The sequence below is a fragment of the Lonchura striata genome, chromosome 1, assembly GCF_050655825.1.
Source record: "Lonchura striata isolate lonStrDom1 chromosome 1, ASM5065582v1, whole genome shotgun sequence".
NCBI lineage: Eukaryota > Metazoa > Chordata > Aves > Passeriformes > Estrildidae > Lonchura > Lonchura striata.
In genome coordinates this window covers 9,454,135-9,481,694 of record NC_140703.1, presented here as the reverse complement: position 1 = coordinate 9,481,694, position 27,560 = coordinate 9,454,135, and the positions used below count along the sequence as shown (strand labels likewise).

General features: G+C 38.7%; 2 protein-coding genes across 7 annotated transcripts in view; both read left to right on the top strand.

The window, feature by feature from the left end:
• The window catches only part of LOC144248939 (uncharacterized), a 409,608-nt gene that overhangs the window by 65,501 nt on the left and 316,547 nt on the right, over positions 1–27,560 (top strand). The window lies entirely within an intron of this gene.
• On the top strand, positions 5,705–26,561 carry LOC146768585 (uncharacterized). The gene has a single exon (XM_085589579.1). It carries the CDS (start codon positions 18,322–18,324, stop codon positions 19,495–19,497), a length of 1,176 nt encoding a protein of 391 aa, XP_085445705.1. The 5' UTR covers positions 5,705–18,321; the 3' UTR covers positions 19,498–26,561.

The window sequence follows — 27,560 nt, the reverse complement described above, 5'->3', positions numbered from 1 at the left end:
TAGATGTGCTGGCACATATTAATCTTTCTGCCTGAGAGGTTGTTAGCAAGAGAAATTAAGATCTACTACTTTGATTTTTTCTCAGTGCTATTAAAGGGTTTGTATGTAGGAATGTGTGCATTTATCACATGGTTTCGTGACAGGTCCCTTCTGAATACTCAAACCATTTCAACAAACTGAGTCTTTACATTTTAAAGCTTTCCTTAATTGCATTGACTGGGCCTCTTACTTCCCAAACTTTCAGGTCAGGGGCCACGAGCCTTTTACCTTTTCGAGGCTCTGGAGCCTCTAGCTGTGTGTTACTCTAGAACCAAGGTACCTTCCAGTCCCAATAATTTCCCAATAACCCTTTTCTGGGCTTACCAGACAGTCTTAGTTTGAACTATTACATGTGACTGAACCATAAACTAACAGGCATTCAGTCTTTGTTCCAAACAAAAACTCACTTTTATTTCAAACAGTGGAAGCAATAAATCAGTGTATTTCCACACCTTGTTCCATCACATCTCTCAGTGAAAAAGCCAGAACTGATTATGGCACCAAGAAGTCTTCCTTTCTCTTTGTCAGTGTCTTCTAGAATGTGATTTCTCCAGCCATGTTTCTCTTTCTCTCCTTTAAATGAAAAGGAAACCATCACCTCACTTTATAAATTCTAGTTATTTTTTGTTAGATAACATTCTGACTGGTCTTATCAGATGATTAAAAAATACCTAATTATCTAAAGTATGGTTAGCTACCATTCTAGTGCAACAAAAATCATGAAGATGTTACTACTCATCCCATCCCAAAGGATGTTCAGTAAATTATTCACAGAAGCCTTTGTCTAAACAGTATTCATGAAGATTTACTTCTCCCTCTCTGCCAACCCTGTCCTATTTATCCCACAGATGAAAATTTTCTCTTGTTTTGATAGTGTTCACAAAGACAACACAGAGGACAAATGTGTTTCATTCTAAAAGGAGTTCTCAGGGGCACGTACACAGAACTGATGTGGTCAGAGAAGTCAAGCTTTCCTTAAGGACACCTGTAGAATTATGCAGAAATACCTCAATGGTCTGTGTGGATGAACAAGAAGCTCCTGGACAAATTTAAGCACAAAAAGGAAGTCTGCAGAGGGTCTGCAAAGACAGGTAACCTGGGAGAAATACAGAGAAATTTCCTGAGCCACCAGGGGTCAGGTTTGCAAAGCTAAAGCCTTGATAGAGTTAAATCTGGTCAGGGACATCAAGGGCAATAAGAAAAGCTTGTAAACTCTTACAGGCTGCTATAGTTATAGGTCCAAAGGTTTAAACTGTGACAAGCTCCATTAGTGTTTGGGTTTGTTTCTTTACCACTGCATTAGCAGCTCTTAACACTGGTGTAAACTGGGATGCCCAGACACATAGCAATGGTAGAAGATTCTCTCATAAAAGTGCAGACTGTGGAGCAGAGGCCACATCTAATGAACAAAGAACAACCTCTCGTCCTCTCAGATCAGGGGCTAGGAAAGATGCAGTCTTTTTTTGTTACACTGTAATCAGATTTTGCCGACCTTATCTCTTATGCCACTGCAGGTACTATTCAAATAATTTGCATAAAATATATCAACCCAACGGTGTTTTGAAATAACAAATTGCATGGCTCAAATTAAAGGAATTAGTACAGAATAGGGCTGCCAATGAGTGTCCTCTGGCTTCCACAGCTAATTTTGAGACATAAATTGGAGTGGTTTTGTGGCAGTTCAGCCTTCCAACACATGCACCTCAACAGGTCACTTTCCTGATGAAACATCATTTGCTCAAGAGGAAGGCTCCAGCACTGGTCACCACTCAAACTGAATATTTCATATACTGATAGTAGAAGACATAAATATTAAATCTCTTCTATAGTGATCATCAATCTGTGTTCTGGATTACTCTTGAATCAGAACAATTACCCTTTTTATGTACTACTCCTATCGAGACAAGAACTCAAACAAAGAATAATGCCCAATAAAGTCAGAAAGCTCCCAACACAATAAATCTGCCCTTGAGATTATTTTTGGTTTTATTATCAAGTTGCTTGGGTTTCAATGCATGACTGCAGTCACAGTGCCAGCTAGAAAAGTGAAGACAATCTTGGTGTGTCCTAGACAGTTCTATTTGTGTGGTAGTGTGTGTGTTGTTGGTTGCGTAAACCATTTATATATAAACCATAAACACCAAAGTCCATATGTATTGGGCTTTAGTATTTTTATACATCATTTTTTGCATAATTTCATCATGTCTCTGCTCTTCAAATTAAGGAGCAGCTTTCCCAGTAGACCCAGAGCTGGGGATGTGTGTGATTTCCATACTGGCCATGCACCATGATAGCACTGCTGTTCTTCTGCTTCTATGTTTGTATTTATGCACTTGTTTTTGGCAGATCTTGAGCTTTGACAGCATTTGCTCCACCACTTTTCATTTGGATCTGCCTGCCACTTTGTTTTTATTTCAATACTGGTTTCTACTTCACTCAGCAACTATGCATGTGCCCTTCCCAAATTAATGGGTTGGAAAGGGCTTTCCATCAATGATTTATTTTCCAATTGCAACAATTCTGAAATCTGGAGGGATGAAATTGCATTTTCACATAGTCTAGAAAGTTGCTAAAGAGATTAAATAACTTTGCTCAGCATTCTCTTTTAAGCATATTTCTCTGTGATTGCTTCAGTCTTCCCCTGCTCACTGTGATAAGTTGCTTAAGTCCATGTTGCTTACTGAGCATTCTGCCACTTGTAATTTCTAGTTCTAAACACTATAAATACAAACTTAATGCTCTTGGAAATAGCTGCTTTTGCTTGTGCCTACACATGATGCTGTGAGTAATAAGTTATTTGTATTCTAAACATCACAAGTAAAATTTTTACCTCATCTAAAGAATCCATGCTTGAATACCAATACTTTAACATTCAGTAAAAAACAGCAACAGCTACCAGTTGTGTCATTGCTAATGCATGTGTCTTTCTTTTGGTTTCCTTTCCTATATATCATCTATTAAGTATTCCCCACAAAGTTGATGAAAGCCAGCATTTTATTTCTTGTTTCTGTGCCCACAAGTGAGCTTGCAGTGTGTCAGACAATTTTCTTCATGCTAAGGTAGTCAGAAGCAGGAAATTAAAGCAAGCAATTCTGTTTGGTTTTAGAATAAAAAGTCAAATTGTGTTTATGTGCAAAGAAAGCAAGATCACTTCTAAATAAACAGAATACTTCCTTTCAGATATTCCAAACAGAAATGATCCTGCAAGTGTACAATAGAGGATATCAGATTACTTAGGGCTTTTAAAGACAGTGGTGCCCCTCAGTCCTGCTGGACTGGGTGCGTCCTGGTTTCAGATATCAGTGAGCCACCGTCAAACTGAACAGCTTTGGCACTCCACTACTGCTGTGTTTAAACTTCTGAAAGTACACAACACATTTCTGCTGGCAGGGAGGTGATTTTCAACTTTTCTACTTCATGTCCATATTAATAAAAGGAATAAAATTGGGTTGTTATTTTTAGTTCAGGCATGCAATTGTCTGTGCTGTTTATTTGTTTGTGTGCTCCCTGACACAGTTTTGGCCCGTGGCTCAATCTGTCCTAAGCAATATCACAAGCCAAGTAATATGATATGGCAGTATGGATATTCATCCTATTTTTAGTGACCAGAATTAACAGTAGAGTTGTGAGGGTGTTGCCATTCTGTTCTCTGAAGCTCAGGCTTTCCCATGAAGACAATGCAATGTTTCCCTCTCATGGAGCTAGCAGGTTGTGCTGTCAGAGTAAAGGCTGGACTTGAGTTGTCTTCCAGGCTTCTTTATCCACAGAACAGAGCCTCAAACCCAAGGAGGTGGTTTGCATAGGAGCCTTCCAGGGAATTGTTAAAAATCACCTCACACTTCCTTAGAAGTCTTCTTAAATTCATGGTATTTTGGTGAGATTTTTGAAATTTTTTTTGTTTATTTTTATTTTAGCTACTTTGCTTTCATTTTTTTTTTTTTATAAGGAGTTTCTGTTTCCTTTTGCGATTCCAAACAGCAACATTACTCATCTCATGACAATCTTGCTGAGAGTGAGATGTTGAAGTATTCTCTTCAGGTTATTGATTTTTGAATAGAGAGTGCCAGCAAGCAAAGCAACTTTACAGAAATAGAATTTTCATGCTGTAGATCTGAGACTACCAGTTATCTTACCTAAACATGGGAATGTCTATTTGCTGCTAGAAAATAATTTCTGCATTTTCTAGACAACATCATATGAGGGAGAAAAGCCAATAGAACAAATTAAACATTGCTCTGCATTATGGAGATAAACCCATCTCCTGCACTGAATCCCAGTTTACTTAGGCTCTCCCAAGAGTTTTGCCATAGTACTGTATTTGGTATTGTAACTGAACTAAATATTTTTTTTTCTGAAAGAACAGAAGACCTGAGTCAGTCTGTTTTCTAAAAAAAGTATATTAATTTTACAGCTAAGTATGTCAGCAAAACAGTGGGCAAAAAGAAAAACATCCACCAAAAAGTATATGAATTTTACAGCTAAGTATCTCAGCAAAACAGTGGGCGAGAAGAAAAACATCCACCCCTCTTCTATTATCAACTCCCCAAGAGGAAAGGATAAGAAATATCAGCATATACTAAAAATAATTTTAAAAAAGAAGAGCAAACAAAACCCTCAAATCCACAAAGCATTTCAAACATCAAAGTTTAAAGTTAGTCACAGCTTAAATAAATGTTAGACTCTCAGAGATGCTGACTACCCACAGCTCCTAAAAGATATTAATCAGCATTTAACTCAGAAATGAAGTCATTTCCACATGATTTTAAAGTTTAAGCAATACTGTTTTAAATGTGGTATAAGAAACTTTAATCAAGTTCCTAGAACTTTGTTTCAATAATATGACAAAAATGTATACCTAGATGTTGATTATATGCAGTAACCTGTTTAAAAGTCACCTGTAAATGCAAGACTGTTATACCATTAATGCTTGAAGTTCCATAAAGTTCACAAATAAAGGCTGAACATTGTGAACATGCATGGCTTTTTTAGCAGTAAACAAAGTCCTTTGCTTTGCAACTATAGTAATGCTAAACTTAATATGTAAAGAAAATTTTCTGCTCTTTTTCTCAACATTGATGCCAAGCTGCCAAGGTTTAACCATGGCAAATGTTATTCTCACAGCTGCCTATGTAAGAAAATTATACATTTGTATATAATGCATAATCACATAAAATTAGAACCTTTTATGTGCCATTTAAACTTGTGTAGTTAGAGCAGAACTAAAACCAGGAAACCTCATGTTTATATTAGGTAACAGAATTGAAAGGAATTTGGGGTTTTTGGTGCCCAAACCAAGCTGTCACAGGAAATAAGATGGCAAATTTGTTATAAATGGGTCTGCATTGGCTTTAATTATGTTAGAATGGGACCCATTGCATTCTTTTCTTGCTTTTCATTACAAAAGTTGTCTTCCAACTCATGTGATTGTATTCACAGTGCTTTTTAGCAAACTTTAGGTTGAAACTTTGCTCTGAAACAGACAGTAAGTGCTCAAATTCAGGTTCCCCTCTTGGAAGGATATGCTCAGAAGATGAGCTTAGAACTTTGTTTCCATGTTTCACCAACATTCATGCAGCATTGGTAATTTTGTCCTGGGTGCACAGTCCAAGCACAAACTGTGGTGACTTGTGCATGGCAGATGGGTCTCCAAGTTCAACTGATCAGATTTACCTCTAAGCTTTCATTACACTTCTGTTTTCATCTGAAGTAACTTTTTATCAGCAGTTAATTGCCTCTGATTTGGGCAGCTTTCAGTTACAATTTTTTGACATTGTTCTGTTGTATTTCCCATAACTCCTTACGATTAACATAAAGAGTAACCTACAGATGCTGTCTTGGGATGTACTTCTACAGTGTTTTCTATGAGAAATGTCTCAGTCAACAACTAATGACCATGTTGGGAAGGGAAGCCATTAAAATTAGATTCTCAAAGATCCACTGGAAGAAAACAATCAAAACCCTTGCAGATATTTGAGGTAGACACATAATTTCTGTCACATTTTCTTTCCTGCTGCGGTTGCACTCCACATACCTTTGTACAAGTTTTTTTTTTTTTTTAAATCAGAGACAATCTCTTGATGTATAGAATTCTTTATCCATAACCCCATTACTTCACTTTTTTACTAGCAAGGGAGCATTCTGCTCTTTATTTTTACTTAGTGATACTTTTATTTTCAAATAATGTTTTCCTTTGTTATTTTGAAGTTCTAGAAAAGTTTTTCTCTAAAACAAATTAGTTCTACTATAACTTTAAAGTTATCCACTTTCTACATTTGACTTTGAAATTCAGAGTAAAAACAGTACTTGGAACTCTGTTTATATGTGACATGACATACCAACACTGACTCTGATAAAATTTTAAAGGTAAACTATATAAGCAATCAGAGGTGGCTCTGAGCCCTCTTAAACATTGACTTCCATGCATAGCAACCTTGTGCACTTTTGGAGCTTGTCAATCTCCAGAGAAAGAAATAGATCCCAAAAATTATTATGAATGGCTTTTCTAGATCTGTTTCTACTTAAACTTGCTCACTTTATTAAATGTAAATTTGCTGTTGTCAATTCAATTTCTTTAGTAGTCTTCTTTTGTCTCATTTTTCTCTGGTTATATTTTAAGTATCTTGTGTGGGTAACACTTCCTCAGAGTCTTTCCCAGACTGTGGGACTTGCATTTCAAATTTAGCAACTGTATGTCTAGTTTATCCCCTTCCTTCTAGGATTTTTTATTTTCAAATTTTCTTTCCTCTTCTCTTTTAGGGGTCAGATAAATAGCTAATGTGCTGCAGAAGATTCTGCCTTTGCTATTTCACTCTTATAGCAGTTTGACTGTTTGACTCTTAAGGACTTGTCTGTACATCTTTAGGTCTGTGGATAGCTGTGTAGAATTCACCCCACTTTGGAAAGAGAGGGAGTAACAGTAAAATTACCTAAAACTTCATTAGATTACTTTTTATTGCAGATAAATAAAAATATGCATACCTGATTACTTCATTTAAATTAATGTATTGCTAAAAAACCTAAATTGTATTGTGGGACAAATACATGAATTGAACTCATAGGATTATAAAAAGACATTGCTCAAGTTGCAGGTTGGTATTTGTTTCATCCAATAAGTCTGAAAATTAATCAAGCTTGAGAAACTGAAAAAAAAACTGTTCTGTGAATTTAGAGAAGAATATAAGAGGGACTGTCCACAAGATCATTGCAGCTGATGATGCTACCATATGCTAACACCATAATATTATCATAGAAGTATTACAGCTTGAAAGGGACCTCCTGAGGTCAGTTAGTCCAACTATCTGCTCAAAGCAGGGTTAAATCCAATTTTTTCTTTCAATTTCAACAGAAGTTCTAGACAGCAACAGAATCTTTCTATGCAAATAATTTCTAACAAATTCCAAAAGATTGCTGACAATGTTCTGTCACAGTTCAAGGTTAGAATGAAAACTTTCAAATATGACTCATCTTTTTAGTAATGAAGGGATTCAAAGTTATTTCATAGGTTTTTGGGGCTTCTGAACACAATCCATTATCAGAGTGGAAGCTGTCATTCATCTCCTGGTAATTGGTGCCACTAAATAAGGTCTGCTCTTTCAGATGTAGCTTTGTTTTATGTACTTCATATGCTGTCAGGGAGGGAAGGAAGTTGTAGAAATAGGAAAGGTGGAAGAACCAATGTTGGAGTTGAGTACTTAGCTACAGTTGAGTCTCTACTAAAGTTGTGTCTTTATCTACATTGAGTAGTAATGCTTTTCTCTTCTCTAAACTCAAAATGACTCAAGAAGAATTATGGCTAAGACAAGGCTTTTACACAGATATCTGGGCATGCTTGTGTAGTGACATGTCTTTATAGATTGCTTCAAACATTAAGGATAAAAGCATTTGGAGAACCCCTGGAACAGCTTGCCCAGAGAGGTCATCAATGCCCCATCCCAGGAAAAATTCAAGGTCAGGTAGGGTGAGGCACTGAGCAGCCTGGTTTAGTTGAAAATGCCCCTGTTCATTGAAGGTTGGACTAAATGACCTTTAAAGTCTCCTTCCAACCCAAACCATTCTACAATTCTTTGGTTTCAATCCAACACAGAAGTTAGGTTTTTGGGCTTTTTAAAGTGCTCTAGTTGTCCCAGGAGAAAATACAGTTTCTAACTGCTTTGGACAAACTAGGTCTCAGAACCACCCTCCCATGTGACATTCCTGTAGGGTTTAGAGCTGGTTTCATGAGACCTGGAAGAGGAGAATCATATCTCTACCCAGCAGTCCTAACAAAAAATGATTGCCTATTTCTGACTGTACGTGGAGTAATTTATGCTGTTATGCACTTATTAATAGGTATAGGGTGTCTCATCCCCTCCTTTGCTATAGTTATCAAAATTATACAAGTGTGTCTGAATAAATCTTTTTCACTGGTACTAATCTGAGTTGGTTCTCTCACATCTTTAATTTCAGTGTAAGTGACAAAAAGTTTCTTTATCTTACTTTCAACATTCACTCACTAGTTCAATTCAAAAGGAAGATCAGCTCGAAATACCTCTTGAAGCTTTAACTCTTCAGGTTTCACTTAGTTCTTTTTACATTTAGTTTTTAATTTTACTTATTTTTTTAAAATTTATTTTACAAAGGCTGTGCAGGGTGTCAAGGACAAATGGAAAAGAAATGAGATTTTAAAGATACTGTCTAGATGGAATTTAGAGCAACATATACATATTTATGTACACCCAGTGCAGTTCAAGGCTAGAAGTTCTTATTCAGTTAAGCCCATTATGATTTCTCTATTTGATTCCTGAACTTTTGCCTGAATTGTCTTTTCAGGCAAAAGATTTTTGATTTGTCAGGTAAAGCCAGTAAGCAGAATATAAAAACAACTACATTCATCAAATTCATACAGGGTTACCAGTAGTTGTGAGATTCTGAAATATCTTTTCCTTTCAGTACATGGCTTATTTTTAATTAAATTGGCAAGACTTCAATTATCTTAAGTAACTAAATACATTATGTATTCATTTAGAGACCCTATGTTGAGTCTTAGTGCAAGTTGCACTTATTTTGACAAATTTTAGGCAGAAAATTTCTCAGGGGAGTCCTGCTTTCTGTCATTCAAAAAGCTTTTATAATCATTTAGTCCAAAATGGTGATGTAGGCCAAAGTTTGAATCCCTGGCATATTGCTATAATGCTGCATTAGCTTAATCCTTCATTTTCTTGTCAATTAAGGACTTATCTTTATTCACAGATTCACTTATCTGTTATTCTTAGAGTATTTTAATGCTAGTAGTTAAAATCCCTTTGTTTATGGCAATAAGGCACCATTCAGTTTGTGAACTTTATAAAACCAACCTCTGCCAATTTTGCTGTTTGAGAATTGCTGTAAAGAAGTGTTCCCACAGTAATTACTTATTCCAGAGATGTTCACTAAAGAATGAAGTAAGGCGAAAGTGTATAAAACAATTGTGCACCAAGGCAAGTTTTACCCAGCACCTTCCCAGCAACTACAGGGCATTAAAACAAAAGAAACCACCCCCCCCAAAAAAAAAAAAATTCTTTGCAAAACAGTACACAGAAATCTGTTGTCTTTAATGCAGTTGCATATAGTGACTTTACAAATATTGGCAATTACTTAAGGTATTCACATTTAAATTAGATCTGGCCAAAAGGTTGGCAAAAAGTGAGGGAGGAGGAGCAGGGGGGGTTGGCAACAGCTTTTCAATGTGGGGCTCAGCTGCCCATCATTACTCACTTTCAATAGTTTGGGTCATGGCTAGTGTCACTCATTTTAATACGTACTTAGTGACATTGAAGTAGGAATGGCCAGGCTGAGATAAAGAAATATGCAATAAACAAAGATTGTCACAAAATGTTTCCAGTTGAGTATTTCTAATGGCACACGAGCTGTTCTTTTTTTTTTTTTTTAAACTTGGTTTCATTTGAAAATGTATTTTAATTTTAAGTATGGGGTAGGAAGGAAGACAGAGTACTATTAATATTCAATGGCAATTGTGGAAAAGTGCCATGGGTTTGTACATGAAGCATTTAATTTCAGCAGTACTGGCAGAATGCATTTAGACCAGCAAACTGTTGTTGAAAGCTTTGTGAAAAGTTTAATGAGGCCAGGAGTTTACCCATGGCAACTGCCCCAGTCACTTCAAGCATCACTTCTGAGAAACAACTAACAAATCTGTAAGCTTTTATTTTTATGCTACTTGAGCAGATCTAATCAACAAAAGGCATAAAAAAGTATTTGCCTTCAAAATGGAGTGAAGTCTGCCTTGGAGACTCTCAGTGCAAATGCATCATCTTTAGTATAACATAGGAAAGAAATAAAAGAAAACAAGTCTGTTAAGTTATATTCACATCTGATTTTTAGTATTAATAAAGAGATTATTAATTATTAATGTATTAATAAAGAGGTAGATGTGTTTCACTTAGATTTTAGGAGCCATATTTCTTCACAGGTAATAAGGAGCTTGTCTTACAAACTCTGAGGTTATTCTATCCTCTTGCTTTTATCTAAGTGAAGAAGAAAATAAAAAAAGGAAAAGTGTTCCCATTCTAGTGACTTTTCTCATCTGAGGAAGTTGATGAATATTTCTCCTGATAAGCTGCAACACTATTAGGGTGCTTCTTATCTTTTCATTCATTATTGCTGCTTCAGGGATAGAGCTAGAATAATTGACTAAACAAAACAAAACTGCTTTGCAATTAGTCAAATCCTGAAACTTTGCAAGAAAGTATTCAAAGATCCCATTTCAACAGTAATCTTCCTCAGGGAAAATCTTTGCATACTAGTTTTAAAAACCAAGCTTAATAGATGTCTTCTACTTTTCAAAATATTTCATAACTGGGTAGTAACTGGACTTTAACCTAGAAAACTGGGTTCTCTATTATTGGCTTTTGCCAAGGATGAACCATTATTCTGTCACTCACTTTTTCTCCTACAGCTTAATGGCAGAGGACAACCTGGTGCTACATTTTCTGCAAGATGGGAATTGTCAGCAGAAAAATCATGTTTTAAAAGTGATTCTTTCTGCTTGACTTTCAAGTATGCTGCTTGAGACTAAATTAGTGTCGTTTTTGAGAGTGTCTGGTTTTGAGAGCTGCTATATACCTGTCATACCAGACAGACAGACATTCTGTCTTTGTTGTGAACCACAGTGATCTCTAACCAACAGAGATTACTGAGAAAATGTATGGCTGCTGGTTCCAAGTGACCTGTGTACTAAACCCTGAGCCCTGTGCTCATCTTCCTGGTGAACCCTGACTCCAGCTCTGCATTCCTCCCATGTTATTTAAAAATGACATTTGCCTGCCAGAAGCACAGCATGAGCAATAGCTGTAAAATGTTGCCTAAGGATGGAAATACTACTGAGAGAGTTTCACAATTAGGTTAACTTTTCTCTTGAAAGGAAAATATTTTGCATGGCATGTGCTTGAAAACAGGCATTGTCTTTTACCATTGCCCCTGCCTTTTAATAATTAAACTGTTTTTTGTAAAACTTGGGTTTATGTGAACTGTCCTTCTATTTTAATTATTGAATGTCTCAATATGTATATTGTTTCACAGATTGCAATTCCTGGCTCCTTTTGGAAGGCATTAACATACACTTGTTTTACATCACACCAGGACTGCATAAAAGCACGTGATCGCGTGCATATGCAGCCACTTCATTTTACAGTATTTTCTATGCCATTCCTTCTCTGGAATACTATATTAAATGCTGTTCTGGTAATGAAAGTGTAGATTGTAAACTATAATCTCCTCAGCCACGTCATGCTTCAGATTCCATTAAATGATCACTGTCTTATCTTTTAAATGATCAGCACAGCAAATACTTAACTCTAAACTTCTGGATAATTCAGTTGTCATAAGCAATCATTTATAAACTGATTCTTCCCCAGTCTATGGAGCAGAGAATCCAGCTGGGTCCTGCTATTAAGCTCTATGCAGTAATCCAAATGATAGGAGAGGAGACAACCTGAGCAGAACTTGATAAGTTAATGCACTTGCTAAGTGCATCTTTCCTCACTGTATCGAAGGTGGTTTTTATTCCTTTATTGAATGATGAGTGGTCAGCAGAAACAAGTTGCCAGTTAATGAAATTTGCTTTTGACAAGGTAAGGGGTGCGTGTCCTAAGAATTTGTATTGATTGCCAGTTAGATCACCCAAGAATTTGCATCACCTAAATGAGCAATAATTGAACCCGGGTGTTGAAGTTAGAGAGTGGGAAGAAGCTCACTGATGGCTTCTGCAGTGCAGCCACAGAGCAGCTGTGTGCAAGGGCAGCCACTCGGCCTTGGAACTTGGCTAAAGAGAAGATCTGCAGCTCAGAATTCTTTCCTAACAGAATCCTTTTCAGCAAGGTGCAGAATCTAGCCGTGAATGAAACCCAGCTGCCTGAAACTGTAAGGTGCCCGTTGTCTTAGAACTGTACTTTCCCATTAATAGTACAGGCAAACCTGGAACTGGAAGTAGAAATATTTTTTTTTGTCTGCTGTGCATCTCAAAATCCAAAATCTGTTGAGTGGGTGAACCAGTTTTGAAAGCCTAGTCAAGAGCATTGATTTGTTTCTAATAAATCCTAATTGATAAGTAGTTTGCAAAAGATCAATTAAACTGAAGTAAAATACTGAAAAAGCACTTAGTGATGTTAAAACTTGTAATAAAAAACAATTTTGGAGAGATGGTCTCAGTGACTTTCAGTGGAAAAAGTGTAGAACCTGAATCTGAGAGGGTGCTATCAATGCTTCAGAAAGCCCTTCAAACACAAAAATTTGCAACTCATAAATATGCTTTTCTAAACCTTAAATATGCTTCTTTTGGCACTTCTGAATCTTATGAATTGCAGGAAATTACAAGGATTATATTCCTGATTAGAGCATATAATGCATGTTATTCCATATATTTTATATGAGTGAAATACAGACATACACTGGACCCCCAGATGTCCATGCCTAGATCATTTTACTACATGCAAATATGAGAAATGCAATAGATTCTCCTGTCTGGCTGCCTTTTGTCAGACCTCAGCATACCTGACAAATAGAACTGCATTAGTCCAGATACAGGTTATGTCTTAGCCCAATGCTTTTACAGTGTATGACTTTAAATTAATATCATGAAATGCACAAAATCTATAATGAAAGCAGCAGGTTTGACACTTGCTCTGACACGAAGCAATTGCATAAAGGACTTTTTTAATATTAATTTTATTTTTTTATTTTTTTACAGTCTGTATTCCTTCCACTTTTATGCCAAAAATGTTTTTCCCAATGACATACTGCACTTCCCTTTTTTTCCCAGCATTTTCTTGAAAAAGTTACTTTAGCTTCACTTTCTGTTCTCTTCCAATACTTATAGAGTATCTGGGTTTATTTTAAGCAGTTTTAGAGGCATATGGCTCTGCTGTCATTATGCATGTGAGATTTCCCAGATATTATTTGCCTAGCTCAGCCTGAATAACTCTAGAGCTTGAACTTTTCCATGCTCAAACTTTTCCTTCAGGTGTACTCTTGATGTGGATTTTGTTACACCTACTTAAACATATTAGATATCTGCAGGCCATTATATAGCAAATTAGTAAGATTATTCTTCTAAATAAAAAATGAAATTGTAACAAGATTGTGCAGATTTCCCAAAATAACAAAATTCCATTGTGAAAAGTATGGATATTTTAACATTATATTCTGAAAATGTGCTATATTTTTGTAGTTTTTGAAGAATATTTTCAATTCCCAAATATTTTAGCGTATCTTTTAAAAAGTATTTTACTACCTTTTTTTTTTTTAATGAATAATTTGGTCCAGATAATTTGAATAATTTGGGTCTAAGTTAAATTTGGTATGTTGTATGTAAAAAAAGAGCCCAGACCAATAAAACTAAACCAAAGGCCTGTAAATCCTCTCCTATTTCTGATCTGGGTAAATATACAAAAATCAGTATGTAACATATTCTAGTCTGAAAGTCTTGTTATTGAGTATCCCCCTTTTATAAAGACAGGAGAACCTATAAATCTGGTTCCTCAAAATGGGTGATTTAAGTTAATATTAGCCTTGTGAAGGCAGGTCATGGAATATTGACTAAAGCTGAGGCAAATTGGGGATGGGGATGTAATTTTTTAAAAAGGCCAAGCTGTACAGCTTTCATTACATTCAGTGAAGGCACAGAAAACTTTATTTCTGATTAACAAACTTCCCTATCCCAGTACTGAGACTGTGACATACCCCTACACTGCTGAAAAACCTGTAAACCTCTTTACTAAGTCAATGGAATACTCACACATTTTGTGAGGCTTTTTCTGGTGTGAAGAACAGAAGCAGATGGGACATGAGGTGGCAACCATAAAACTTCAGTACTGTCTATTCACAAGGAAACTGAATTAGTTTGCTTTTAGTATTCCTGGGAGTGACTGTTTTCTGAGTGATTTACTATACAGATATTATTTTGTTGTCACAGAATATGAGGTAAAATTTCTTTTGTTAAAGCAGGTAGAATATGTCTAGGCAACAATAAAATGTGTCAGCCTGTCTGCTGTACAGAGGCAGCAGGAGCTCAAGTGCCTGTTCTCCACCATGAACCTTCCATTTTATACTGTAAAATTTGTATTTCAAGTTTTCCCAACTTCATCACACCAGTATCAAATCAAGTCTGTTTTGTAACAGATTGGTTAAATAACCAATTCCTTTATTAAAAGGATGAGTTTTTCCAGTCTTTTCAAATTTGAGGAAGTAGAATTGTATTTTTTTTTTTTTGACAAGGGAAAAAAAGGAAGAAAAGACACTAAAGAAAAACCCAGTCCAGGTGATAGTTTAAATTATCTGTATTTTTACACTTGGATGATAACATTTTGAAGGTACTGGATCCCTGCCTGTGAAAAGGTATCAGTTTGCTTTCAGCAGACTATTATGTTGACAACATATTTATGTGAACAAAATACAATAATGTTTCAGTGATTATTGACTGTGTTTGGCTTAATACTGGGTTGCAGTCATGGTTAAGATGTCCTTTGCATGTCATGGAATGATGAGCTGGTCTTTTATTCTTCAGCTTCTGGTTTTGGTAATGAGCCTCCTGCTGCTCTGTAACATTCTGGTAGCAGTTACAAACCTCAGCCATGGAGGTTTAAACTCCACTGTAGTAAAGGCTGTAAAAATTTCAGCTAGAAACCTGTTTTAAAGTTATATGATTCCTTAATCTCTGTGCAGCTTGCAAGAACTCTAATGAAAGGTGCTTAGCTCTGCTCTTTTTAGCTGGCAAAGTTGCAGCAATATGGACTTGAATGTGGAGCAGTTTCAGCTCTTTGATAGGGAATCCAATCCATCTTTGGCCTGTGAAATTTTCCTGGAGTATCTCTACTGGAGGAATAATAGCTCATGTTACATGTAGCATTAATAAAGCTTTAGTAATTAATGAAGAATCAATCTGTAAATGCATTTTTCAGCAAATTAGTAAGACAAAGATGTGGTTAAAAAGAGCTGTTCTGTTCTTAATTTCATTGTTATGTGTATAGGATTATCATATAACTATTTATAAGTTGTGATTTTTTTACTTCTCCATTTTTAAAAGTCCCAGAAGTTCAGTATTGTAAGGTGAAATATAAAGGTAATAAAAACAAATATTAAACCTACCAGGTGAAAATTACTGAATGATTTAGAAAGGAATAAATACAAACACTTTTCTTGGGTTACTCTGGGATGCTGAAAGAGCATCGCTGAATTGTACAGGAGTAGGCAGTTTTGGAAGGATGCTGTGAATGTTTGGTGATTACAGCAGTAGCAACAAAGTATGAAACATCTGTGATGGGTAAAGTGATTCATAGACCTACAAAGAAGACATAAGCTTACATGGAGAAGAAAAGTAAAATAAAACTTACAGAGGTCAAGAATAAAAAACATTAAGAATTGGTCAGGTAAATAGTGACATTTCTTCATCTTTTCTGTACTTATTTTTTATGGATCAGGCAGCTGACTGTCCTAAGCCAGAGGTCATATCTGTATCTTTATGTTAGTAGGCTGGGATTTACCTTCTTGCATATATTTGCAACATTTTCTTGGTAACATTTACTCTTAATGAAGTGTTCTGTGACAATGAGTTCCAGGATCTAGGTATGAGCTCTATGGAAATGTACTTCTTTTGTAGGTTTTAGAGCAGCTGCCTGAGAATTTTATTTGAGGCTCCCTAATGGGAAAGAGGGAATAATCATTACCACATCCTCTATCCAGCTAGTAATTTTGGAGCTTTCTAATTTGTTTTATGTTCTTACACCATAGGTCATCCTCTTTGCTTTTCTCTTGTTGCCTTCTGGTCCATCTTTTACTGGCAAACTTACCAGAATTGTACCTGGACTTTATCATATCTTTTGTTCCTTATTCTTTTAAGTTTCTCATATTTTTTTCCTCCCCCTGAGCATATGTTTGCATTCTTAAAGCTATGTAGACAATAACTGTCTTAAGTTGTAATAGCCAATTAAGTGTGCATCATTTTGTGTGTATATTTAATTAGGTACAGAAGGTATGTACACACACACACACACACACACACACACACACACATGCATAACAATGTATATGTGCTATGTCATGACCTGATTTGAAGTCTGATTGAAATTTGAGTGTAAATGCTCTCCTGTGACACTGTGTCTTTACCAGAAGTGTCTCTAGGTTTCCACCCCACTGAAATATAAAATGTTTGTGACACTGCGTCAGCAGTATGTGTGATCTGTGCCATGCATATAAAAATTAAGTTTCAGGGTTCCTTGAGAGGAGTGTAGGTCACATGCTTGAAGGATAGTTGTCACTGCAGAAGTAATTTTGTTTTCCTGTGAATTTTTTGTTTTCTCCAATTTTCTCTATTTCTTGTTTTCTCCATCTAGAGCAATGTGGATATCAGTAATACTTTATTTCTTTATCTGTTTCTCTTCAGTGATGAGTACATCAGGGCCAGCAGCCTCAGGCAGCAGAGTCTGAGATTCTGGAGTGCCACTCATGGTGGCCAGGTCATGGCTAAGCCACAGGCACATGGTGGCTTAGTCACTGCTGCTGGCATGGTGCTCTGCTGTGTCTGACTGCATCCAGGCAGAAATAGGAGAAAACTGAGTCACACTTTCCTTTCATGAGAAGACAGGCAAATAGAGTTTGCTTTAAATCATGGCAAAGATTCCCTAAAATTATCCTCTGTAGAAACCCATGGTAAATTAGAAAATTTTATTTCAAAATATTACCCATCAGGATATGACTAATTTTAAGCTTTGACTGGGAGTCAAACTTTTATAAATATACTGGCCGCCCTGGACCATATTGCTGTCATACAGGTCAAAATATGCTACTTTTTTTCCTAATCCAGGCATGGTTGGAATGTGTTAGACTATGAAGAGAAGCCCAGGTGAATGTTTTCTGTTTTGATGTGTTTGGAGGGCAAATGCTGCCTGAGAGAAAGCAGCTCTTCTCTCCCAAGAGCCATCCTCCCCATCAAACGCAGTGTGTCTCAGTCATGTTCCTCCTGCAGCTCCTAAGGTGACCATTTGTGATCCCAGGTGCAATCCTCGTGGGCTGTAAAACATTGGACACTTGTGCTTTGCCTTCTAGCTCCTGGACTTTCCTGTGTGATTTATGCCCTAACAAACTGATTTATGTTTTCAGGCAGTGTGTACCCACCATAGGCTTTTTACTTGCCTCAATCCCAGCTCATAGTAATATACAGAGAGCCAAACTTCAGTCCACATCTGTACCAAATTCTCTAAAGTTCCCAAGCAGTTAAGCTGGGGAAGCCTTACTGGGCAATTCTTTATATATTTTTAATATATTTATTTCTTTGTTTGGTTGATTTTGTTTTTGGTTTGTTGATTATTTGTTTATTTTTAACCACAATGAAATTGTTTTATGGTCTGGGGAAATGGCAACTTCATGTGATTGCTCCTTTTTCTTTTGCATTTGTCCCTCTTTTTTTTCACCATAAGCTGATTAGAATGTAATGCAGCTGTTGATTAAGTGAAGTGGCTACAAGTTTCATGCAAATGTAACACACTTCAGAGTTGTGTACACAGCCCTTTCAATGTTTTGGGTTGTTTCCATTTGGAGTTTTTGTGGGTGTTTGGGGGGGATTGTGGCATTTGGTTTTTTTGTTTGTATGTAGGGGGGGCAGGGGGGGGTTCTGCTCCTTTTGTTGTTGTTTTCTTATACACCAAAGCACATCTGATGATGAGGGTGCTCCAGAGTGGGAAAGGAAATGATTCCCTGTGCTACTCATAACCTAGGAGGGAGCTGTCTCCCTTTTAGTCTGACATGGAGGTATAAATGAGACCGGCAAAATATCCTTCATCTTCTGAGTACCCTTCTGGCTTCTGCCCGTTTTCCTCGGTTGCTGTTTCTCTCCGCCTTCCAGAAGATTCTTGTTCCCGGGGGACTCAGGGGCTTCCCGAGGCGCTGGCCGCTAGAGGATGCTCCTGGTCCGGCGCCGGAAAGCAGCGTGCTGGGGCCGGGCATCCTTCATCCTCCTCCGTGCCGGGGCCGGGCATCCCTCATCCTCCTCCGTGCCGGGGCCGGGCACCCTTCATCCTCCTCCTTGCCGGGGCCGGGCATCCTTCATCCTCCTCCCAGCCGGGGCCAGGCATCCTTCATCCTCCTCGGTGCCGGGGCCGGGCACCCTTCATCCTCCTCGGTGCCGGGGCCGGGCACCCTTCATCCTCCTCCCAGCCGGGGCCGGGCATCCTTCATCCTCAGTGCCGGGGCCAGGCATCCTTCATCCTCCTCCGTGCCGGGGCCGGGCATCCTTCATCCTCCTCCGTGCCGGGGCCGGGCATCCTTCATCCTCCTCCGTGCCGGGGCCGGGCACCCTTCATCCTCCTCCGTGCCGGGGCCGGGCATCCTTCATCCTCCGTGCCGGGGCCGGGCATCCTTCATCCTCCTCCGTGCCGGGGCCGGGCACCCTTCATCCTCAGTGCCGGGGCCAGGCATCCCTCATCCTCCTCCCATCCGGGGCCGGGCACCCTTCATCCTCCTCCGTGCCGGGGCCGGGCATCCTTCATCCTCCTCCGTGCCGGGACCGGGCATCCTTCATCCTCAGTGCCGGGGCCAGGCATCCCTCATCCTCCTCCCAGCCGGGGCCGGGCATCCTTCATCCTCCTCCCAGCCGGGGCCGGGCATCCTTCATCCTCCTCCCAGCCGGGGCCGGGCACCCTTCATCCTCCTCCGTGCCGGGGCCGGGCATCCTTCATCCTCCTCCCAGCCGGGGCCGGGCATCCTTCATCCTCCTCCCAGCCCGGCTCGTCCCTCTCGGGCTTCACCCGCGCAGCCTGGGCTGTACAAACCGCGTCTTTGTGCTACCCAAAGCCAGGGGGCTTCCACTGCCCAAACGGGAAAGAATACCCTGCCAATTCGCAGGCAAAACTGCAAAATACTTATGGAAATCGGAGAACCACACGGAATTTAAGTATTTTTCTTATGGTGAAGTTGTTTGGCTTATTTAGGTGACACTCTTAATGGCGTGTTTGCAGTGTGCCCCACAGTATCAGAGTCCTGCTGTGGATGGTCCCACTCCTGGATGTGGGATGTCCCACTTTAGATCTTCAGCTAGTTTTCATTTTTTTGTACAGTCTTTTAAAGTGATCCAAATCTCAGTTCTCAAATGAGATTTGAGGCTTATTTGTCAATAAATATAATGGAAAAGACATTCTTCATTAAAAAAAAAAAAAAAGGACTATTTAGAATGTGCAGTTTTTCAAGAAAGGCACACACATTAAAATAATTCCATGTATTAAATAAAACACAACTATCTCCCCCCTAAAAATCGTTAACCAATCAAACAAAATCTAACTAAATCAAAATTGCCTTTAAGTAAAAAGCAAAGCATGACGTTTAAAAAGTTATGTATGGAAAGGTCCCTTTAGTCCTCTATTGCCCTACCAAAATTCTGTTGCAGCATAAACAAGTTTTCTGGCATATAAAACACAGGATTTTGTATGGCAGTAGCATGAAAGAAATAACATAGAAAGAGTATTTTTAAGGTACCAAAGTGAAGTACTCAAAGGTTAAAAAATTGGCAGATTTAAGGTCATTTAAGATAGCTCATTGGTTCACGTGCACTAGAGCACTCTTTAGCTCTGTAATTATCTACTGCCTCTTTCTCTCTCCCCATGTCCTCACCTCCTGGGGGATTTCTGCCTTATCCAGACCCTGAATTAGACCTGCCCATGGAACTTGTACAGTGGAAAAGACTTCATTCCTTGCAGGTGGATGGTGTGTAGTAGATAAATCAAAGACTACAGGAAAGGAAATATATAGGTGAAAAACTAGATAAGACTTTGAATAATAGGCCTGTAGTCTTGTTCCTGCCAGGGATGTTTAGCAAAGTCAATAATTTTTTCATATCATGAGTGTATTCCCTGGCTTTTGCGTGCTGCCTGTGAGATCCTACACTCTGATTAATCAGAGGCTTGAACACCCATGTCTGCTCCTGAAGTCACTAGGGGGTTGTTTTGAGTCTACAGAATAATGAGTAGTGCTATCTTCTCGTACAGCTCGTGTGCCAGATGTCTCAGATTTGGTGTACCTGTGTCTGTCTCCCTGCACATCTTTTGTCATCTTTACAAGACAGATGCTGACTTTTTTCCCAGGCTGCAGTAAAAATAATACGGCTGAATTGCTGTATCCTCTGATGATGAGCTCCAAACAACTGCCTGGGCAAAGTAAATTAATTTGTCTTCAGAACAGGTTTTGAACCACAGATAGGAAATAAAGTGTGATACAAAGGATTGCAATACGAGTAATGGAACAAAACAAAGCAGTGAACTGCTTTTAAAATGAGCATTGTCTATCTTGTGTATTGAATGAAGCAACATTAGTGCTGTGTGTTAAAGACAAGCTATTTAATAATAAATCACAAGCTATTTAATAATCAAGCCCAGATAAGCATTTAGGCTGAGTTTAAATTGCACATTAATTCTGCAGTTTCCAATCATGTGCATACTGAATTCTGTATCGGGACTGATATTGCTCAATGGTGTGTGTAGAGTTAAAAAACAACAACAACAACAACACAAAAATATCCCACCCAAACCCAAGTACCCTCACTAATAAGAAGCAAGTGTTTTCTAGTAAGGAAGTTTGTGCAGCTCCAGGTAAGCATTTAAAACATGGTCAATTTACAAGTTTTTCATCTTCTATTTGGTTCCTTGATTAAATTGTATAAAAGTAAAATCTGTTTCTTGCTATAGGAATGAAAGAACTTGGCTGTTTCTAGAGCAAAAGCTCATGTAGGAATGGGTCTGTTTTCTCAGGTTGAGGAACCTGTCAGTCTTTGTAACATGATGTTTCTAATGTAGAAGAATAGAGTTGCTGTGTTCCTGACCCTTATTTCTGGGTTTCACTGCCTGTTAATAAAACAAGTGATAATTGTAAAGGAGGTTCATGAGCTTCCATTACAGCTGCTTGTCTTTTGCTATAAAAACAAACTGCAATATACCTGCAATCTGAACAGAGATAAATTCAGCTTCTTGGTTATTTGGTCTCCTAACATTTTTATTTATCTTCTCAAGTGCTCAAATTGTGTTTACAAAGACATTTAACTCCTAATTCATTCCTACTTGTCAGGAAATCCTTCCATAACGTGTGTAAAGGAATGGTGGTGGCTGTGGAATATATTACAATATTGTTATTATTTAAAGTAATTTTTCAAAAAATTGTAGATTAATTCCTTGAACTTCAACTTAGAATTAGAGAAAATGCTTGAGGCTTTTGAATATTCACATCACAGAAAAAATAAAAGGCTGTAGATCAGAATAGATTTCTTAAATCAGGTTAGGAAATTTTCATCAGTACCTAACACTTTAAAAGCTACTAAGGTCGAAGTTACTTTTATTACTTTTGTGTTTTTCTGCAGTGATAGCATTTTGTTACACTATTGAGTGAGTTACAGTGTGTTTCCCTAGTCTTTTATGTTTGGTTTGATTTCAGTGTCTTGGCTTGAGGTTGAATATATCTTTAATAACGTCTTTTTTTAGCATGTCCCTTTTTTATGAGTAAAAGTATTTGAACAACCTTTATTCTAATCAAGTGAAACTTTTGCGAAAGGATATACAGAACTGAAATTGGGTGCTTTTCATGGTCTTGGAGCTGTGAAAGTTAGTGAGGGAGGAGGGGAGCATGAGATCAAACACAGCTAGTCAGCACCGCCTTGTTCTTCCCAGGGTAAGATGTTAGTGCTGGTGTTTTACAAATGTGTTGTTTGGGGAGCTCGGTCAAAGTGATTTCGAGAAGGTTTCACCTCTGGCAGAGGTGAGTGACTGCTTGGGGGTGGAGACCTGCCTGGGGCACCACAGCATCAGCTCATCCTGGTGGTGTCTGCTGTCAGGCAGTGCTGACAGTGGGAGCCCTGTTTCCCCATTTTTTTCTTGTTTAATTCCAGGGAAAACTCGTTGTTCAGAATAGTCCTCTTTGTAATTTATGATGTCATGTGCAACCAAATATGCACTTTGGCCATTTTTTATGTGTTTTGCTAACGATAGGTCACACAGTTTCATGGGAAGGTTTTAAAGATTAAAGTCATCAGAAAAGGCAGCACTGGTGACTGATATTCTCTGACCCCATGACCTACCAAAGGCCATAGAGCCACACTAAATAAAGCTGTCTCAAGCTTATCACTTCTGTTGTGCTCTAACACAGAGTTTAAAAAGATGATCAGGTTTGACTTAAAGACTTTCAGGATTTAGCTGACATAACCTTAAACAACTTTCATTAAAGGCAGCTTTAATTAAAATATATTCTTTGTCTTAAAAATGTCATTCCTCTAATAGGAATTTGTCTAGCTTTCTCTTGCAACAAATTATTTTCTTTAAGTACTGTTTTCCCACCTACATACCAAAAGGTACTCATTGACTGAATGAAATTCATTTTTTAATATATACAACCCTCTATTATACATAGAATGTGATCTAGTAGGAATACATCCCTCTTTTTTATGATATAGGGAAGTCCTCTTTGTGAAGTAAAAATGTCCAGGAAAATTGGTGGACTTCTCCCATCTGTGTAATAAAGACCTGTCCCAAATTCTGCAATTCAGCATGACAGTTTCTGCACCTTCTTTCTTCTTAAAAGGCATTGAAAAACAGCTCTCCTCAGCCCAGTTCTCAAGAAACAAGAATAATAGAATCCTATTTATTTTCATTCTTTGTTGCCTGGTATCTTAGCAAAGATAAATGTAAAATTCTGGGGTAGCATCATGAGTCACCAGCAAAGTGGGTACATCAGGTGCCACAAAGAACAGCCTCAGCTCTACCTGTAAAGCCCAGGAATTCTGGCAATCATGTCAAGCTGGAATGGACAGGACTGCAACAAGCAGAATGTTCTTGCTTCAACAAGCAGAATGTGTCCCTTTGAGTTGCTTTAAACCTGGCCCCAATACAAGCAGGGATTCTGGTTCTGCTTGGCTGTGGGGTGCTTTGAGTGTCAGGAGCAAGGGGAACATAAAAGTCCCCAGCTGCTTTCTCATGCCTTCCTGCATGGGGTCCACACTCAGAATGCTTCATTTTTTTTATTATATTTTTATTGGTTAACTTAGCCAATTTAAGTCTTAGATATCTGTCTTTGCTGTAAAGCTATTCTCCAGTAGAAGCCCTTTATATTGTGCCTTCATACAACATACAATATATATTTAGCTCTAAAGATTGCACTTCTTGTCACTCTAGCTTTTTAATTTACTGTGTTTCTTGCTGCTGGCACCTTTGAAACTCAGTGGAGCCCTGCAGGGGTGTCTCAATCTCCTGTTTCCTATCTCCTTTGAGCTATTGCATTACAATCATCTGTCAGAGATGAGCGGGAGTCAAGGAAATGGAGCACCTCAAGTGGCTGACACTGCTGAGCAGATATCCTTCTATTTTTGCTGAGTGTTTACATACCTCTAGAGTACAGATGTGGCTGAGCTGGATTAGATGAACAGAAAGTTTGTAACACCTTCTTCATCTTAGAATAACAGCAGTTCTGATTCTGTATGAAAATGATACATTTTAACAACTTCTATGACATCTTATACATACAATTTCTTTACAATTCCAACAACAACCTATGCAAAAAATTCCTTTACAATTCCTTCCATGGCTGCAGTCATGATGTCTTATACCAGGTATAAATGCGTGTGCACTGTGGTTATACTCATTTAATGTGATTAAAAAAAACCCTATTGTACCGCTTGAGTATTAGCTAAGGAATCAGTCTGGGAAGGAGGAGGATACACACTGTTTGTATCCCATTTCCATTCCAGAGCAGCATCAGGAATGAGAATGCAGGCAAAATGAACCATCACAGGGTGTTGCTCCCACTGGTAGTGACTGGCACTGGAATCAATTCTGTAGGATCTATGATAAGTATCTGGCAGAAGTTTAGCTAGTAAAAGTGATTGCAGCTCAAGGGAAATATACATCGGGATACCACACAGTACACTTTAAAGTACTAACAGCAGTGAAAGTTTAGCTACTGCAGGTATGCTATAACCTACAATGCTACATACTTTTCAGGTAAGACTTTTTTTTCTCATAAGCTTGTTGAGATGAGTTTATTAAATTAGACTGAAGAAGACTTTATAACTATGTATTTTTCTTATTCTAAAACCATAATCTTCCTGCTCACGTCTTAAAAATGTTGAAGTGGCCAAATATTTGTTGACTCCCAGGTCAAACCCAGTATTTTATTGGAATTCCCAGTTAAGTCAATTACTTCCATGATTCATTTCACTTGGCAACAGAAATGTAAGCTCTGGCCTCTGGCCCTAATGAAATCCTTCAAATGCAGTCTACATAGCAAGAGGCGAAAGGGGCAAGACACAGTTTAATTTCCCAATAACACTTTATGGCAGGCTTTGTAAATGTACTTGCTTCTGGACTTTTCTAACATCCCTCCCTCTGAAACGAGTCAATTTGCAGCCGAGAAGTTGCTGTATTCAAATTGCTTACACGAGAGAGGTTGGAGGGCAGTGTGGCACAGGACCTTCCCGCTGCATTGCTAATCCAAACTGGGCCTTAGTGAATGTTGGGCAGAGTTGTCAACACCCAGTGACCCGCAGGAGATGAGCTGGGAGGTGTGCACATCGCAGGAGCAATCGGCTGGCGCTAATTGGCGCCCTGTGCAGCAGCCTGAGCACAGAGCCAAAGGTCTGCAGGGGAGCTGAGAATGAAGTGCTCTCTTGGCCCCAAAGATGGTCCCTCTGGGGCAGAGTTTAGGGCACGTTTGTAATGCCATATGTGGAATTTTGCTGTGCCTCTTGCAGTGCTAGACCGGAGTTGTGGCTTAGGAGCCGAGCTTCTCGGAGGGTTTGTAGGGCATTTTGAATGCCACAGGGCATTTTAAACAAATCACTTCAGCTTTCCTTCAGGTATAAACATGAAGGGAACATTCACTAAGCATTAACCTGATAGTCTGAGGTGTCTGGTGACAACCAGTCCAGCATTTCACTGTAAAAGGAAAAGTGGGAGCGTGTACTTTTTCAAGACAAAACTTTCTCATTTCTGTGCCCAGCATGTACACTTTTACTCTGCCAATTTTTTTCACCTGTTGGCCTCAGAAATGTTATAAATTAGTGCTGCTTAAATATTAAAAATATATTTTTTATGAGTAGGATTGTGAAGTTCTATTCATTATAGAAGCATAGTAACACATGGTCTTCCTACACTTGGAATTGTTCCCAGACCAGAATGATTACAGAAAGTTTATTATGGGTATTATCTTCTCAATAGCTTTGTATTTAAGAAGCCTATTTCTTGTTTTGTTGTTCTGTTTGCATAGTTTCAGTCATTCAGGCAAAGTGGAAGTAGTCATGAAGCCATCAGTCCATTCAACATTAATAGGTTCCATGAAGAAGCACTAAATTAAGAAATGAGTGATGTACCTACCTAGTATTTTAAGCCAGGTAGTCAGAGGTGATAAAATATATTGTCTAAATTAGAAGCTGAGCAAATTTTCTCTTGAACTTGAATTTTCTCTTGAATTTTCTCTTCAAATGAAGAAGGAACAGCAATGACAGGTTTCTGACTGTGGATGTCAGCTGAGAAGAAAAAATAGGTTTGTGTGATGGAGCTTAGTTTGATTCACAAAACATTTGGTGTCTTCAGAGAGAAATTTTGTCCATCCAAGTATTGTCTGTACCAATAGAGATGACAGGAAGGCCTTCATAGAGCATGTATACTTCCAGAAATCAGAGTATACTATTTTTTCCTTATAGCTTTGCATGATTGAAGTCACCAATGACCTGCTGCAATTTTTCTCCCGCTCTATCAGATAACTAATGAAATCAGGATTACAGCCATAACTGAAATGGTGGAGTTCTGAAAGTAACACTCTTTTCCTGTCATACAGCAGCCCACTTTCACTACCTCCATGCTGTCTCACTGCATGATGTGGTGCACATTCATCTGACAGACATAAATTAGAGCAGCAAAAAAAGTAAGGCAGCACTTGCATCCCTGAGTTTGAGATCATCAGCTGTTACAAAAGGTCAGAGAGTTTGGGGATAGATTCCACTCTCAATATTACTACAGCACAATGCAAAAAATCACCCTGAAACACATGTTTCAGGGTGATTTTTTGCATTGTGCTGTAGTAATATTGAGAGTATTCTTTAGCACCGAAGCCCAGTGGTGCTCTAAGTGTGTAAAGTGTTGCCATTGCAAATTCCCACCTGTTGTTTCTGTTTCCGGAAACAGAATCCCTGGTGCAGTCTGGATGTTGCCCCGGGTGGTGTCTGACTCTTAACCCAAATCAAATAGCAATTGTTCAGACGCTGTCTGGCTCTCATGCAGTGGACAGGGAAGGCACAGCAGCTCTCCAGTTACCTCTTAGGAAGCCCAGGCAAGGATTTCCCTCAGGGAATCTTCAGCCTGTTGTGCTCACAGAGCTTTGGTGTAATGTTTCAGGTCGCAATCCCCCTTGCCCTCCTGGCTGCAGTAGGGTCCAGCACAGTGATGAGCAGAGTGCAGGATATGAAGGATTGGAGTATAAGAATGAAACTATGCAAAAGGACAAGATTAGGTTTTCCTTTTTGCTCCTGCTGCCTGTACCTTGTTAATGTAAACCTAGCAGTGCCCAGACTACAACACTGGAGCTGTAAATGGTTTGCCAGTAGCTGAGATGGTGTTGCCACTTTAGCTCTTAATGGCACTGAGGGGATGCAGTTATTGTGGGGTTGTTCAGATCCCTGGCTGCCAAAACAGAAGCCCCAGCATGTTCCTCTGAGACTGCCAGCAGAGCTGCTGCAGGTCCCAGCTCTACCCTCCCCTCAACTCCTTCTCTGGCGACATTCCTGCAAGTTCTGATCGTGCCCTGCTCATGAGTTACCCCTGGACTCCCCCATCCCCTCAGTCCTCAAGGCATGGGGCTGGATTCAGCCCGGCTTGCAGAATCAGGAACTCTCCTCCCAAGGTATTGAACCAAAACTGTGAAACACTGATGATTCCTTGAGAACTGCTGGCTCAATCCCAGTAATCCTGTCCACCTGGTGATATTGCAAGAGGTGACACTCTCCATGCCTGCAAAATCTGACAGGTTCTAGT